The sequence below is a fragment of the Drosophila ficusphila genome, unplaced genomic scaffold (assembly GCF_018152265.1).
Source record: "Drosophila ficusphila isolate 14025-0441.05 unplaced genomic scaffold, ASM1815226v1 contig_84, whole genome shotgun sequence".
NCBI classification, from domain to species: Eukaryota; Metazoa; Arthropoda; class Insecta; order Diptera; family Drosophilidae; genus Drosophila; species Drosophila ficusphila.
The window spans coordinates 187,818-203,640 of record NW_025064790.1 but is presented as its reverse complement, the minus strand read 5'-3'; the positions used below and the strand labels follow the sequence as shown (position 1 = coordinate 203,640).

Genomic DNA, 15,823 nt, shown 5'->3' with positions numbered 1-15,823 from the left:
GTCCTTGTGCGCGCATGTGTTGGTTGATTAATTAGACGCAGCTGCTCGTGTCCTTTGGCCGCCGCCATAAGTCGAGGTTAGATGACCCGTAGCTGTGGCTAATTAACACCGAAATAGCAGGCCAGCCATCGAGAATGTCAGGCAGCAGATTCCTCGCAGACGAACCAAGTGCGAATACCTCAAGGAATTGGATCGGAATCCATCGAAAGCAGACACACATAGCCTTTATGTTGGGCTTCATTCTTCAGACTTGATTAAGGTAAAGTCACACAGAGAATCTTAGAATCTTAGACTTAAAACGTACATATATTTATGGAAGAACCTCTTTGACTTCTACAGACAGGGGCCGTCCATAAACCTCGTGACGCTAATTTTTTTTGCTTTTTGACCCCTTCCCCCCCTATGTGACCCATCCTATATACAAATTACAACCTCCTTACAACAAAGCGTGACTCTCTGAAGAACCCCCCACCCCCCTAGGAGCGTCACGAGGTTTATGGACGGCCCCACAGATCTTTAAGAACTTGAACTAGAATTGGGAATTATGATAATCTTCCCAAGTACTACATTTGTAAACACGATTCCATTTTAGGTACTCTCAATACTAAAACATTAGAAAAAGTTCTTTAAATTGAATGACTATTTCATTCAATGTCTCTGACATTCAAAAAATTAAATGCAAAAAAATAAATTGATCTTCAAAATATTTATACTAAAATAAGACGAATCATAACTTGACTCCCTATCCCTAACTGCCTAAGGCTTTCCAATTAACCTTTCCCTTGGGAATCCGAACACCAGACACACCATTTCATTATTCTGTTACCATGTTAGATGAAAAATCCATTTATAGCAACCCCAATCGAATGAATAAATAAATTTAAGCAAACGTTCGAGCAATGCCAACTAGAAATGTCATCGTTCTGCTCAGATTTTACGTCAGTACTTAAACAATAAGAATTGATGCCCTTAACGGCATTTTCCCCGCCTTTCCGCCCCTCGGAGTTTTTCCCCTTCGGTTCTGCCAGCACTCATTCCCTCCATTGGCAGTGGCCACTGTAAATCTCGCCATTCAACTGCTCACAATTTCCACAATGCAATTTCAATGCGTTTTATCGAATGCTTCTTGTCTGCCAAACGTCATACACATGTTGCCCCTCCCCTCGGATAAAAATCCCCTCCTCCTCCTTCAACACCCAATATCCTTGTTTGCCAGTGTGTGTGTGTGTGAGTGTTAGTGTGAATGTGTGCGTATCTGTATCGAGTTGTTGCCATTTTGTTGCATACTTTTGTGCACGCTCATCGGCAAATTGAATTTATGCGCTGCAGGCAATGGGAAGAACTTGGGCAGGACGAGCATTGATTTCATCCTGTCACAGGGATGCGGGGGGAAGAAGAAGAGAGTGGGATTGGGGGAACAAATGGGGGACAGAGTGCACGGATTGTGCACACTGGATGCGCATAAAATCCTGTCGTTTTGGCACCACATCAACTGCTCCTCACACAAATTCCCATGCATATTACATTCGCAGGGGGTTTTGCTTCTTTTTCGTTTTTTTTGTTGGGGAGCAAGGAGCTAATTCCCCTGGCATCCGCGGATTGCCCGCCCATCAGCAGTGGAGCAGGGAGCTCCAGGGCTCGAGTTAAGCGATCAATATTTAGACCTCCTGCACGCTTTTAATGGTGACAATCAGTGGGATTCACTTAAGACTAATACAGTCAGGGATCAGGCCACCTCCTCCTCCTTCTCCTCCTCCGGATCCACTCGCTTGGGCTGGGGCTTCCTCCGCGACTGGCCGCGCACACGAGGTGGCTTCTTGGTGGTCGTGGTCTTCGGCTTCGGGTTCTCCAGCTCATCCAGCTCCTTGTCGGTCAGGCGGCCCTTGTACCAGTCAGCACTGTAAAAGTATTAAATTGAAATAATAAATAGTGCTTTTAAATACGTTTAAATTTCCAAATTATATAGCAATGTTAAGCTTCAACAATTTTTGCTGATTAAAATGCGTTAAAACTTATTCACTGTTGATTTTATCTAATTAAATTAGCAAATGGGTTTGTTTTTTTGATGGCATAAACTGGTAAATATAATACACATCTTTACAGTATTATTTTGACTATAGGTACATTTTAGTTAAATACAAAAATTATTAACAGTTAATAAATTATTTAAAAGCCTTTCTAACTAACTAATTTCAGTTTGCATTGATTATAATATATATATTAAGAACTACTGAACTCTCTTTACTCTTTTTTTCATTTTTAAATGACCTAAAGTGAATTATTTAAGAAGCATTTTATATACCAAGGCATTGTTTTAAAATGATATAATATAATTTCTTACCAATCGGGCACCTTGCGCGCCCAGTCGCAGGTTTCCTTCTCCTCGTCGAAGACCTGACCCAACTTGCAGCCATTCCTCCTCGGAAGATCTCCATTGACGCAGACGTAGAAGAACTGGCAATCATCTGGATCGGCGTACCGTGGATGGGTCACCGCAATGCTCTCGTTCACCTTGGGGCACTCGAAATCGAAGACGTCCTCCGACTTGCAACCGGTGACGCCAACCTGATCTGGCCAACCACAGATGCCCGTCTTGGGATTGAAGACCAGACCAGCTGGACAGGTGATCATGTTGAACTGGCCATCCACACAGAAGTAAAACTTGTCGCAGATTCCGGGCTTCTCGTGACCGAAGTAACCATTCTTCCTTGGACAATGAAGAGAAGGTTGTGGCGTTTCTGGGAAGAAATAATTACAAAATCACAAAGACTCGCTTGAAAAATAATATTCCCTCTTTGCATCTTTGAATTTGCTGTGTACCTTTACTTGGCCGCAAAAAAGAGAACCTTTTTGCACTTTCGTAAATACATTACTGGCCAGCCAGCCAGCCAGCACAATGTTCTTGGGCACACATTTATTCAGGTGCATATATATGCTATATATATAGTGTGCATATATGGCATGGCAACACAACGTCATATGTCAACAGGAGACAAAGGTAATTGAAATTGCTAATGGGCCTGCACAATGTGTACTAATTGCCTTGATGGGTGGCAAATAATTTATTTAAAAACTAAAACGTGTAGTAATATTTTATGCGGCAAAATCATACAAATGGCCAGGCTTTTTTAAGTGAAATTAATTTCTTAAAGGACGAGCTTAAAACCGTTTTCGTTGCGAACATTTTCAGTCAAGGACGATGTGGCGATGGAGGGGAGAAAAACTTTAATAAAGTGTTCTGTCGGAAAGTTTGAAGGATGCTACTCCCACACGTGGCACATGTCAGAGAAAGCGAATTCCCGGCAAGTTTAAAGCTGCGGGAAGCCAATTGCTGATGCCAGGGCTTAAAATTTCGATGGGGACCACCGCCACTGTTAGGGGGAAACAATAAAATCACGAATAAAACAAGTCTACTGGAGGGGCCAAAGAAACAGCAAAAAGAAGCAGGCGAAGAATAAGTAAAAATGTGCCAAAAATAAAAACAAAGCACTGCCTGAAAGACCAAAGACCGAAGACCTATTGACGACAACAATTTGGGTTAACCGCCTCGCATGCCGTTTGCATAATAAATAAGTTAACAAAAAACCAAAAAAAAAAAGCGCAGCCAAGAAGTAACGAGCAAATAAGTGCGGGCACGCAGCGCGTTTATGGGCCAGTTTTTATTTTTTTTTTCCAGCTCCTTCGTTTAAACCAAAAGAAGTTGGCAGCAGGAGGAGGTGGTTTAAATACGGTGTGTGGGTGGCTAAAGATTTTCCCGGCTAACACGCGGCGCATACGTAACGCGGAACTTACAAATTAAGTAGATATAGCCAGGATATATACTCACGTAGCGCCGTTCGCTTCATGCAGTCAATGTTGTAGGGCAGATCGCACTTCTCCTCGATGGGAGTGTAGTCGTTGAAGACCATGCCATCGGCACAAAGGCGCTCCGTGGGCACACCGTCCCTGCAAAGTGGTTGGAATGCCAAATGGCAAACGATATTACGCATACGCCCTGTGGTCGTCGCTTTCTTGGGTTTTCACTTACAGGCAGGCGTAGTACTTGTCGCACTGCTTGCTGTCCGGATAGAAGCCATTGGGCTCGGGGCACTCCTCGGTGGGCTCGTACTCCTTCTCCTTGGCGGTCTGCTTGTTCTTGGGCACAATCGATGCCTCCTGGACGGGATCGCGGCTTCGAGGGGGCAGGTGCCTTTGGGAGGGTGGATGGCCGGGACCCACGCGGAACTGGCTGTTGCTGCCCCGGAAGCCACCGCGAGGCTCCTGGGCAAGTGTTGCGGTCAAACCTGCAAGATACAGATTGTAGGATGGTGATGGGATTAAAATCAAACAATCAGTAGAACAAAGTGATTACACAGAAAGAATTTTAATGATTATGTGTTCAGTTAGATTACATTTCTGGCCATTTTATTATTGCGATAAAGAAAAATAACTGACGTGAAATGAAATATAAATATATAATATAAATACCTACATACTTTTATACGTTTTTTTAGTTCATAATAAAAGCAAAAGTGTCGTCATTAGCATTAATTTTAATGGGGCTAATTAATTTATTTTATTATCATTACTTATTGCCCGTAATAACTAAAACACAATGCAAATGCTTATGATCACAACTCTGCAATAAAATGGAGTCGCAACACAAATTAAAAATCAATTAAACTTCACTTGTTGACGGCAACTGTGGCAAATAGCTTTTATCAAAACTAATATAAATCAAATTATAAATCTGAATGTTGTAGACTTGACAGTTGCTACAATTAAATTAAGTTTAAAATGTTTTCATCTGAACTGAAGTGTATGCTTGATTAAGCTGCTTTAAATTGGGTATTGCAAATTACTTTTATTTAATCTAATCTAGTATAAATCAAAGTTTAAAGTCAGCATTTATGTAGTCTTTTTATGTGTTGTATTTAAGCAAATCCTTTGTTAATTAAGTAAAAAAATCATAACATTAGTTTAAAAAAATTTTAAGCTTTGCAGAGATCAAATAACTAAATAATTAAATTCATGTTGGCATTTAACAAACACTCAAATGAATACTAAGCCTAATCGAATGTAAACTCACGAATTTAACAAGTATTCTCTTGTTCATTTGTCAGAAATGTAAACACTTGGCTAAGCTTGTCAGAAATTATATACCTACATTTCGGGTCTTTTTGTTTGGTTTATTTCAGTGAAAGATTAAGGTTGCTAATCTTGTTGAAGTAATAATATATCTTCTTTATTTGTTTTAGCAACAGATATGTATATTAATGCTTATTATTAGATTAAAAGGAAGAAATGTTGTTACTTGATTAGTTCACCATAAACTCTAAACCTTTTTAAATCCTTTTATAATTATAACTGCAAAAATCCTTAGCGAAACACATTTTTTCAAAGAAAAAAATTAACCCTTTCTTTAAATAATTTCGTTCAATTTTTCTATGTGTATCTTGCACGTTTTTGCCTTTTGTTTTTTGCCCAACATTTCCACTTTGTTTGCGAGAAACCCGTTTGCGGCGACTTAATAAACATGTATATGAGTTAGCGCTTAGCTCTGCCACTTGATTGCGACACAGGCCAGGCGGTCGAGCGACCTTAAAAGTGAAAGTATCTTAAAGATTACAAACCCGTAGGGCTGCGCCCATAAACAGCTGATTAAAGCCGCATCAGCTGTGGCCGAGGTTCAGCCTTGAAATGTTGCAATCAGCGGAAAACCGAGACATTGCCACGCACTTCCGACAACTTGCAACAACTTATGGCCGAAACAACGGGCAACTGGCAACGTGGAACGGCAAATGCATCCAGTAACGAACACGAAGCTCTCTTCAAGGTAAACCACTCCAATCAGGCATTGCAAAAAATTCAGTAAAAATAAAGAAAAAACATTCAGTAAAACCAAACGAGCGGAGAAACAAGAAAAGACGATTTCAATTTTCGCTTTGCAGCCGCAGTGAACAACAACAATGGCAGCAAGTTGCTGATGCTGACGTCGACCGGCTGACATTCGATTAAACGTTAATAAAGAAACAATTCCACAGAGCAATTAGTGCGTGAAGTGTCAGGCAACATTTAAGCCAGCAACAACTACAGCGACTGCACCAACAACAAGTTGTCGTTGTCGTTGTCGTTGTCGCTGGTTGTTGCTGTTGCTGTTTTGCTTTTGGTGTTGCTGTTGGTGTTGCTGTTGGTGTTGCTGTTGGTGTTGCTGTTGGTGTTGCTGTTGGTGTTGCTGTTGGTGCTGCTACTGCTGTTGCAGCTGTCGCTTGTCATTGAAACATGTTTCGTACACGCCCGGGACCTGGCGAAAAAATAACACAACACAAACAAGAAGCTTGAAAAGAAAAAGTAGCTAAAGCTTCATAGTTCGGTTGGTAAATACACTTGCAAAGGGGTTCAATAAAAACGGGTTCAATGCAAACAAAAATAAAGGGAAAGGAAAGAAATTAATCAATATTCAGCTTTAGAATTCCAAATTAAATTACTAAATGAGTTTGTAAAATCCTCTTTTGGTACTAAATTAAAACTGTCCATTTAGTTATAGTAAATAGTCCTTATGTAGTTTCTTATGTAAATTTAATAATACTTTTATTACAAATTACAATTCGATAATAAAGAAAGTTTTATTTTTTCCTTTTATATGTTATTTATTGTTCGTAACAGCATCCAGAGAATAATTAAGGAAAAACTAACATTTTTAAGCAGGTAATTGTATGTACATATGTACTTAAGTTTCTTTTAAATTTCAAAACAATTAAAAATAAAAAGAATTTTTATTTTGAGAAATAACAGAACAGTCTTGTATATTTAAAGTTCTTTATGTATTTTTCTTTCCTAAAAAACTACACCTTATAAATTTTATTATATCTTTTAAGATTTACTTGAAGATTAACTGCTTGAATTGAAAATATAATTACTTGGTTAAATAAAATTTGCTGTTTTCCCTCTTTTTAATTTTTCTCAGAATAGCCCTTCTGAAAATGTGTTCCCTCAAGGGCATTTTCCCATCGGCCAGCCGCGAATAAGTGTTGTCCTTTCATTTTTATGGGCCTCCTCTTTTTGGCAGCCAGCCGAGCGAGCCAAGCGAAGCGTGGCCTATGCGGTTTGGGCCGTAAAGTTGGGGTTTTGAGTTGGGGCCTCGAGTCTGCGACTCGGTGGCTCTGACAGTCTGTCAACAAGTTTTCCACGGAATCGAAATAAAAGTCGCCGTCGCCGTCGAAGTCGGTCGTTGTCAACGGGGCCGGTTGAACCCGGTCCTGGATGGTTTGACTTGGTTCCCAGTCCGGTTAAACGAGATTAATTGACTGCCTATGCCGCAGAGTTTAGGCTCAAACTTTTATACTTTTTTTTATTTTCGTGCCCCGTTTCGGTTTTTGGATTTTCGATTCCAGTCACACACGTCGTGGGTGTCGGCCTGTCATCTTGGGAAAAGTGCGTGCAGCGTGCGTGTTGAGTTCAATGAACATTAAATGGATTAAAAATAAACAGATTGAAGCACTTTTTCATGTCATTCATTGAACTGATGCGAGATTGACAATAGAAGCGACTCGATACGTTAAATTTGGCCGAAAGTTCTGGGAGGGAAAAGGTGTCGTTGTCGTTGTCGTTGTCGTCTAGAAAGTGTCAACATGACGGCGCAAATAAATTATAAACTTTACGCCCAAACATGTTTGCAATCAAATTAAAACTTTTCCATTGTCTCAACGTGCTTGGCATCCGGAGAGTTTTCCCTCAATTAACTGACAATTTAATTTATGCCATTTATGTTTGTGTACCCTGCGGCCCCCAATTGCAATACATTTAATTAAGAGCCGGCTGCAGTGCCCACATTCGTATATTCGTATTTTTCATGGCCTTTTTTAATATAATTACCAAATTTGGCTTTGGCACTCGCGTGCAACAGTTGCTTGCATATCAATTTATGTTTTATTCCGGCGAGTTAACAATATGAAATTTTAATGCCTTGCATATTGGAACAGCGGAGGAGACAAACAAATTTTTAATGAGCTTTCACACAATAAATGAGCAGAAAATTTGCCAGAAAATTAAATTGCCGAATTCTCAATTGCAATTGCAGTGGCAATTGTAATTCCTGGTCAGTAGCAACACGAAACCCCAAAACCAAAGCCATGCAAATCGACCAACAACAAGTGCGACAATGCCCACGATGAATGGATATGTATGCTATACTATATATGCTATATATATAGTATACACAGTTTACACGTGTTTGGTGCCATCGAAATCGGACAACAGTTGACATGATGAGAGGGCCAGGACTGCAAACATTGCAGATATGCATAAACATGGTCGCAAATAATGTTAACAACCATATTTTTCAGCTTAGTTTGCTTCACGCAGGAACGACAACATTTGCATATCGTTCGTTGTTTGTCGCTATTTTGTTCGGTTTGTTCGTTAGTTTTCGCTGTTGGTTTGCTGATGTTGGTTTATTTGTTTGTTTGTTTGGGTATGGTGGACAATTAGAGGCGATTGTATTCATATGCGATGCAAGGCAGGAGAGCATTAAAGTCAGAACACATTATTCAAATAGAGTTTGTGCAGGGCAGCACGCCAGCGGTATTGACGTATCATTAATTGGCAAATGCAATTAAGAGCTTTTTCCACACTTACCCACGGCCAAAGCCAAAGCAAATATGCAAATTTTCACAAACGCCATTTCGTTAGCCGACATAAACCTGCACGGACAGATAGATTATTTTAATATTGCAAATTAATATGCTTTCCGGCACTTTAAAACAGGCATTTCAAGAGCGGTCCGCTGGCCATTTTGGTTCACTTGGCTCGCAATTGCGGCATTGCTGTATCCACAGCCACGTTACACTCGAAGAAATACCCCGGACTCACCAAGTTCGAGGTGCGCACGCGTTTACCTCTCGGACTTAACTGTGCGATCGGATCGGATCGGGAATCAGTTTTAACGCCCTCAAGTCTCCGTTGGTTTTACCGCTTTCGCTCTGCTCTGTGGAAATTGCATTGAGACGGCCGCGCATGCGCAGTTGCGAGAGAACCGGTCCGAGCTTTCAAAAAGCTCTCCATCTCGTATAAAAACTGACTTTACGATATGATCAGAAATTTTTTAAATCAATATACGTTTCTTTATCCAATGACAAAAAAAAGGTTTACTTTATATGTTAATACCATAACTTTATTTGTTATTTGCCCGAACCAAAAAGGATATCAAATAAAAGTAAAAACAAGTACGAATCTACATAAACTGTTAAGAAATTTTGATATATCAAAATATTCATTAATTAATCATATTATTAGTTATAATATATAGTATAAAATTTATACTATAAATTTATAAATAAATTATACTATAAATTTTACATTATTGTTTTGGTAACTGTTATGTTAAAGTGATACGATAATATAATATAATACTAATAATAAACTACTAATAATATTATTAATATGGATTAGTATTGAAGCATAATGTATGCATTTTAATTAAACAACTCCATAAATAAGAAAGTTCTATAAACACAATATTTCGTTATTTAAACAGAAAATTTGATTAGGGGTCGAAATTCAATGTACGCATTTGAATGAACCCACCCAACCCTAATTAGAGTGTTAAAATTTTCCCGTTTTTTTTTGCTGCATAAGAGGAACAAATTCTGGTCTAAGCATAACAAAGGATGCCCAAAAACAAAGGCAGGAAGTGGAAATGCCAACTTTGTAAACATGGCCAACGGAGGCCCGAACCAGGCGGAAAACCAACATCAACTATGCGAATAAGCTGCAAACAAATGAGCGGTCAGGCCACAGAAAACACGACGATCGAAGGGGTCGAGTTTTCCGAGTGCGGAAAAACTGAACAGCCAACAGCCCAACAGCCAACAGCAAAATTAAAGAGTAAACCGGATCCATGATATTTTTGCCCCTGGAAAGTTGTAACGAGCACATCGCCGCACGAACACTGATGGCAAATTTGCTCGACAAAAGGCGACAAAAAGGACGTGCTCCGCTCCGCTAGGACATCGATGATTTGCATTTCAGAAATTAACCAAAAAATATGACAAAATGTCAGACACAAGATGGACCCAGGGACCCTGCAGGCGGTTCCCTTGTTCGTCCTGCCGTTGTTGTTGTCGTCCTGCCATCGAAATATTCCTGCGAGCATTTGCTGCATCATTGTGCAGGCCCAGAACACATTTAACTTGTCAAAAAGCCCGGGCGTTCGCCTCCTTGGAGTCGACTTTTCCGGAGCTTGTTTTCCAGCTGCTTGGCTTTCATTTGCCTGTCATTTTGTGAGCAATAATTGTGACAAATTGTTCGGTTCGCCCCGAAAAACGTCAAGAGTTTCAAATTTTGCCCAAAATTGCGGAGGCAAACTTATGGGCGCTTTGTATGCAAAGTAAATGGCATAATTAAGTGAAATGACATACATGACGATACATTTAACAAATGCTGCGTGCAAATGCAAATCACGGCGTCCAGGAAAAATGACTGCCCCCCGAAATTCATTCATAATCCGGCGATAAGTCAGGAGAATAGCATGCCCATTTGGGGCTTTAAAATATTATTACAAATGCTGAGCCCTTCGTTTTACTTAATAGCCAAGGGTGCACGAATGCCCCAAAATCGGTGGGTGGAAATGGCTCGGAATGGTAATCGTTTAGCACAATTTTGGGGGCATTAGTGACGATTACACGAAGAGATAACACACAGAGTTTGAGATGCACAATGCAAGGCAACAATGGCATAACAATCAAGAGTCAAATTAAAACGTTGCGCTTGCAGAAATTCTGGTTTTTGTTCTCAGGTTCCTCTATTCGCGATTCACTTGTCCGTTGTCCGTATTCCGCTGTCCGTTGTCCGTGTTCCTCTGTCCGTGGTCCATATTCCGCTGTCCGTTGTCCGTATTCCGCTGTCCGTTCGGCGGATTAGTGCCGCAAAGTATGCGGTGGCAGTTTCCCAAGTGCTGCTGACTGCGGTCGAAAACTTTACCAAAAGCTAATCATAATTTCTTGCTGATAGTTCATTCCAAGTCCTTGTGCACGGACCACGGACTACATTTTACCGCACCAAAAAACCAGCTTGCACTTTTCATCTAGCCATCACCCACCCACAGTCCGCTTTATTATTATTTTCAATTCCCGTGAACCAAAGCGCCCTAAGCGCCACGTTATTGTCGTATAATTGAATATAATGGCCATGGAAATGTGGCTGCCAATGGGGGATCCGTCTCCGGGGGGCATTGTTCGGGTTCTTCGAAAGGGGGTCCTCCTACGACATGCCATTGTATTAGCCGGCGATTATCCGACAGCTCCTGCAGTGTTCGCCATCGAATATCCGCCGCAGGACCTGCATGTGATTGGGTTCTCACTTGCCAGCAGCACCTTTATGCTCTACTTAGTGTCAAGAAAAAACCAAAAATGGCAACTGAACAGGTTATTATCTCCAGATTAACATTGATACTTATTTTAGGGGGAGTCTATAATTTTTTCTTTGCCAGCAAAAGGGGAACATGCGAGTAAACCTTATAATTAAGAGGGTTTTAAAACCCTTTGAACATGTATTTAAAAAACATGTTAGACATTTACAGACGTTTTGATGTGATAATAAAATACCTCAACTTTATCAGTAACAATAAAAATATATATATAATATATATCAAATAATACTTGAGTAATATTAATTTTTTGTGTCAAATGTGTAGTTTGTAATTGTAAACAAACCAAATTGATTTTTGGGGTACCACTTTACCAGACATAAATGTTTGCTTATACATACAAATAATATTTTCACTGACATATGATCCATCAAACCTACAATTATGTAAATAACTCATTTTTAATAACAAACTACAGCTAAAATAAAAATAATCCTTCTATGTGTCAAGTGTTAAATGTGTATCAAAATAATTAAAATTGAATCAGCGGCGGGAACGGCTCCATTATGCAGCTTATCAAAGAATAAAAAGGCAAACTAACGCGGCTGACAGACAGGTTTTGGCGTCCTTAAATCGATCGCCGTAAAGTATGCAATGATTTATATCATAATCCTGTCACACGCCCCGCCGATTCAATGCACAAAGTGCTGCGGGCGGGGAGCGGAATGTGGGTAGTGGGGAGGGGGGAGTGGGGGAGCGGGACCTGACCAGACCACTGGAATCAGGACCTCGAAATGTCCGCCTTTTTGCAGCCTGCCAGCGTCATTCGCCTGTCAGCGAGTCGATTTTGAATTGTCAGTGCCATGCCACACGTGTCACGTGCGTCATTGGACCGCCATTACATGGTGGCATCAGTTCGCTTGTCTGTCGATGGGTTTTCCTACCCCTTTTCCTCTCCCTTTTCCCCCCTTTCTTTACCACATTCGAGGGCCCTCCCATTTTCCCGCCCCATTTTTAATTAATGAGCAACAACAGCGGATGGCGCATCGGCACATCGGCAATCTGGCGACCGAGCGATAGCTGAAAATCTAAAACTAAGCCTCTGTTTTTCGGCCGTGTTTGCTATTCATTTGCCGACGGGGCGTTTTAGTTGGGCATCAGCATTTTTAATTGGTATTATACATAGTCTGGTTTACATAAGTAGTCGCCCACAAATGGCGAATGACAAATCCCGCTGAATGTTTCACGGGGAAATGCGGAAAAGCGAGCCACCACCAGCCACTAAGCAGATCAGCAGATAAATGTAAATCGGAGTGGGTGACCCACTTTCAAGGGAACTGGGAAATGGCAGAGCAAAAATAATGTTTTTCGATCTGCTGTTTGCAACTAGCAGTGATGGCAAATAAGTTCGATTATCATTAATAGATATTTTTAGGATAGAAGATGTGTATGCAAGCAGAAATAAAATTTAAAATTTCTATAAAATTCTGAAGCCTTAAATAAAAATAAATTACAGTACACGAAATAACACCTTTTATATATTTTTTAACTTAACAAACATTAACAAAATTAAATGAAATTACGTATAATTAATTATCCACATTTTTAGTGATTCCAAATGACAGAACAAAAATCATCTTTTTCTTATGTTTTTCGATCTGTCATTTGGAACCACCAGCTCAAGTTTCTCCCTATGGAAGCTTTCTCAAACGCAGTTGAACCATATCCCGATATTCGAAGGACTTCCAAATGCGATGACGCTTAAGATCTTGCTGTTTGGCTGGCATGTAAGCGAAGAAAGTGTCCTTGATTGGTCCACCGAGATGGGAATATCCTCGCAATGCTAACCAAGTTTTACGTGCCTGCTCCAAAGCCGAATCATTTAGCTTTTTGTGGTATTTGGTTTTTATTCTTCTCGCCTCGCACATGAACTTTTTATAGTGGGCATATGTGCTGGAACCCAAAAAAGCTACATTTCCTTTGACTTTCAGTAACTCCTCCTTTCCCTGATTTTCTTTCTGATAAATCGTTTCGTAGGTTCGAAAAGAAGTGTTAGCAAGAATTTGCATTTCCTTTCGATTGAATGTTTTGCCATAACGATTGGCCACCCAATCGAGTAAAACGGGCAACTTGTGTGAATTCGATAAGGAGGCCAGCACATAGTTCGGATTTTTTCTAAGAATTCGGAAAGCCTCTTTCAAAAGATTCTCAATCTGTTCGGTGTCATTCGGATCGATGAGATCTTGAATCTTTTCGGGTGGTATTTCATTCACTTCTTCGATTTTTGAGCGGAAAATATCAATGGCACAATTGGCAGCTGTTTTTAGAATAGGTGGGAGATTTTTATGCAGCTGAAAGTCTTTTATGGAATTGGATTTTCCATTTTCAAGAGCCTGAATGCAAAGATTCTTGATTAAGGATTGCTTGTCTTTGAGATCTAAGTTATCATCCTCCCAAGGTAATGGCTGAATAGGAACTGTGGGAACATCATAAATCTTTTGGTAGTCAAACTGGATGCCATTGAGTTTCCTAGTTGCAAATGATTCCAAATCAGGATGCTTCGTTGAAGGACTTTTTAAACGCAAAGTGCGACTGCAAACGGGAATCAGATCAGCAAGATTCTGGAAGGTGGAAGGACGTAAATGAATTTCTTCCTCATGGATACTTGGTTCCTTTGGTGTTAACTTTTTTTTGATGGATTTTCTACTTCGGGAACTACTTCTTTGAGCTGTCCTACTCCTTTTACGCTTATGTTTTATAATTATGTCCTTTTTATCTTCTAAGGAGCAATTAACATCCATGACAATACAATCGCCGGCACCGCACCGGTTGGATTTATTACTTTGCATTAGAATCACATGTGTTAAATCATCTTTCGGTGGGGAATGTAAATGAACCCTAGTACTATCAACTTCCGGACCCAATACCCTACATAGATCATCCTTAATTCTTTTACTCTGACGTGCTGGGGAAACCTTTTTATTACTTAAATTGTTTTTAACTTCGCTAAAGGGTTTCCGCATTGCTCTACGAGTTTTGTTGGCTGCTCGTTCGACGTCACATTCTATATCCTCTAGAATACGTTTTCTTCGAACTTTCTCCGCACCTCCAGGAACATCCATAAGATCCAAACAGTGCTGAATAGCCCAGTATTTCATTTCTTGCTGTTCAATAAACTCAGTCTTATTCCGAAAGCGATGCGTTTTACACAGAATATCATTTTCTTTTGTATCATTCTTCTTTGGTTCCAATAACAGACTATCGAGTTGCTTTGAAAGCAACTTTGTTATTATCCTCTTTACAGGACAGAACTCATAACTGGCAAACCAACGGGAATTTTCATTGGGGATTGGGTGCAAGTGATCCCTATACTTCGAGAATTCCGGAAAACGAAGTTTGCTCTCAGGCGGTCGATACATTTGATTTGCAATAAATGGACGAGGCCGCACTAGGCGTTCAAAATATGGCAGGATGTTATCCTTACCACTGGATTGATTGGGCTTGAAACATCTTTTCTTTGTACAACTTTGAGAAGGGGAGTTCCTTTTCTTTTCTGACTGAGTTCCAGGTGGAAGTAGTTCATCTAAAGCTCTCAAGGTTGCCGGCATATCCAGATGGGCAATTCCCGAAAGCAAAAGTTGTTCGTTGACCGTATAGAATCCCGGTTCCGTGACCTCGAAAGAATTTCGGCACTTTTCTGGGTTTTTATAGGCCAATTCCCACAGAAACCAGAGGAAAGCCAAGTCACTTCCCCGACTCATACTCATAAGAATCTTAATCTGCGATGTGCCCACTAAGGGATAAAGACCCAACTGGGAAATACAACGACGAACTCGGTACGCAGATCCCTGTTCCATGTCATCGCGAAGGGCGTGGAGCAATCCTTCGCAGGCTTTCGTCTGCACATTCGACATCCCACGGTACCAACGTACGTTATCGATAATGGGGAGAAATTTCATCTTCTTTCCGAACATCAAGTAACTACTTCTCTGACAGCCGAAATAATTTTTTTTTTTTTTTTTTTGTAACGTTATTTACTATGATCACTTTAAATTTTGTACTGATTTGGTAAAGTGCTTAAGTAAAAATGTCCTAAATGTAAATATGTGTGAATATTGTAAACATAGGTGAATTTATACTAAATAGCATAAAGTATGAACATTCTGTTATGCGTTGTATTTTAGTGTGTACTTTATATTAAGCATAGATAAGGCAACCGATATCGATTACATTGTGAACTCGATTGTCGAACGAACGTAATTATTCAAAAAAAAGAAGAAGACGAGAACACATTGAATCAACAGAAGAAATTAAAATCCTTAAAATAAAAGGTCATCATAAAACCAAATAAAACCTGGAATATTTATTGACAACACAACGACAAAGATTTTTTTCCATAATGATTTTAAATGTAATCAAACCTCCAAGTACCCTCTTTAGTTTATTTTATTTATTTTTTCTCAAAGCTTTTATCCTTGA

The 15,823-nt window shown here is 39.9% G+C and overlaps 2 protein-coding genes across 2 annotated transcripts; both read right to left on the bottom strand.

Annotated features, from left to right (window-relative positions):
- Positions 1 to 1,657: 1,657 nt before the first annotated feature.
- On the bottom strand, positions 1,658 to 8,922 carry LOC108089247 (protein obstructor-E). The gene is made up of 6 exons (XM_017187411.2): positions 8,851 to 8,922; positions 8,617 to 8,681; positions 4,028 to 4,283; positions 3,827 to 3,945; positions 2,342 to 2,738; positions 1,658 to 1,898 (listed from the first exon to the last, which is right to left on the bottom strand). The coding sequence occupies exons 2-6, from the start codon at positions 8,675 to 8,677 to the stop codon at positions 1,727 to 1,729; spliced, it is 1,005 nt and encodes a 334-aa protein (XP_017042900.1). The 5' UTR covers positions 8,678 to 8,681; positions 8,851 to 8,922; the 3' UTR covers positions 1,658 to 1,726.
- Positions 8,923 to 12,927: 4,005 nt separating this feature from the next.
- LOC108089123 lies at positions 12,928 to 15,395 on the bottom strand. The gene is made up of 2 exons (XM_017187239.2): positions 14,097 to 15,395; positions 12,928 to 14,021 (listed from the first exon to the last, which is right to left on the bottom strand). Exons 1-2 carry the CDS (start codon positions 15,316 to 15,318, stop codon positions 13,036 to 13,038), a joined length of 2,208 nt encoding a protein of 735 aa, XP_017042728.2. The 5' UTR covers positions 15,319 to 15,395; the 3' UTR covers positions 12,928 to 13,035.
- Between the last annotated feature and the right edge of the window lie 428 nt (positions 15,396 to 15,823).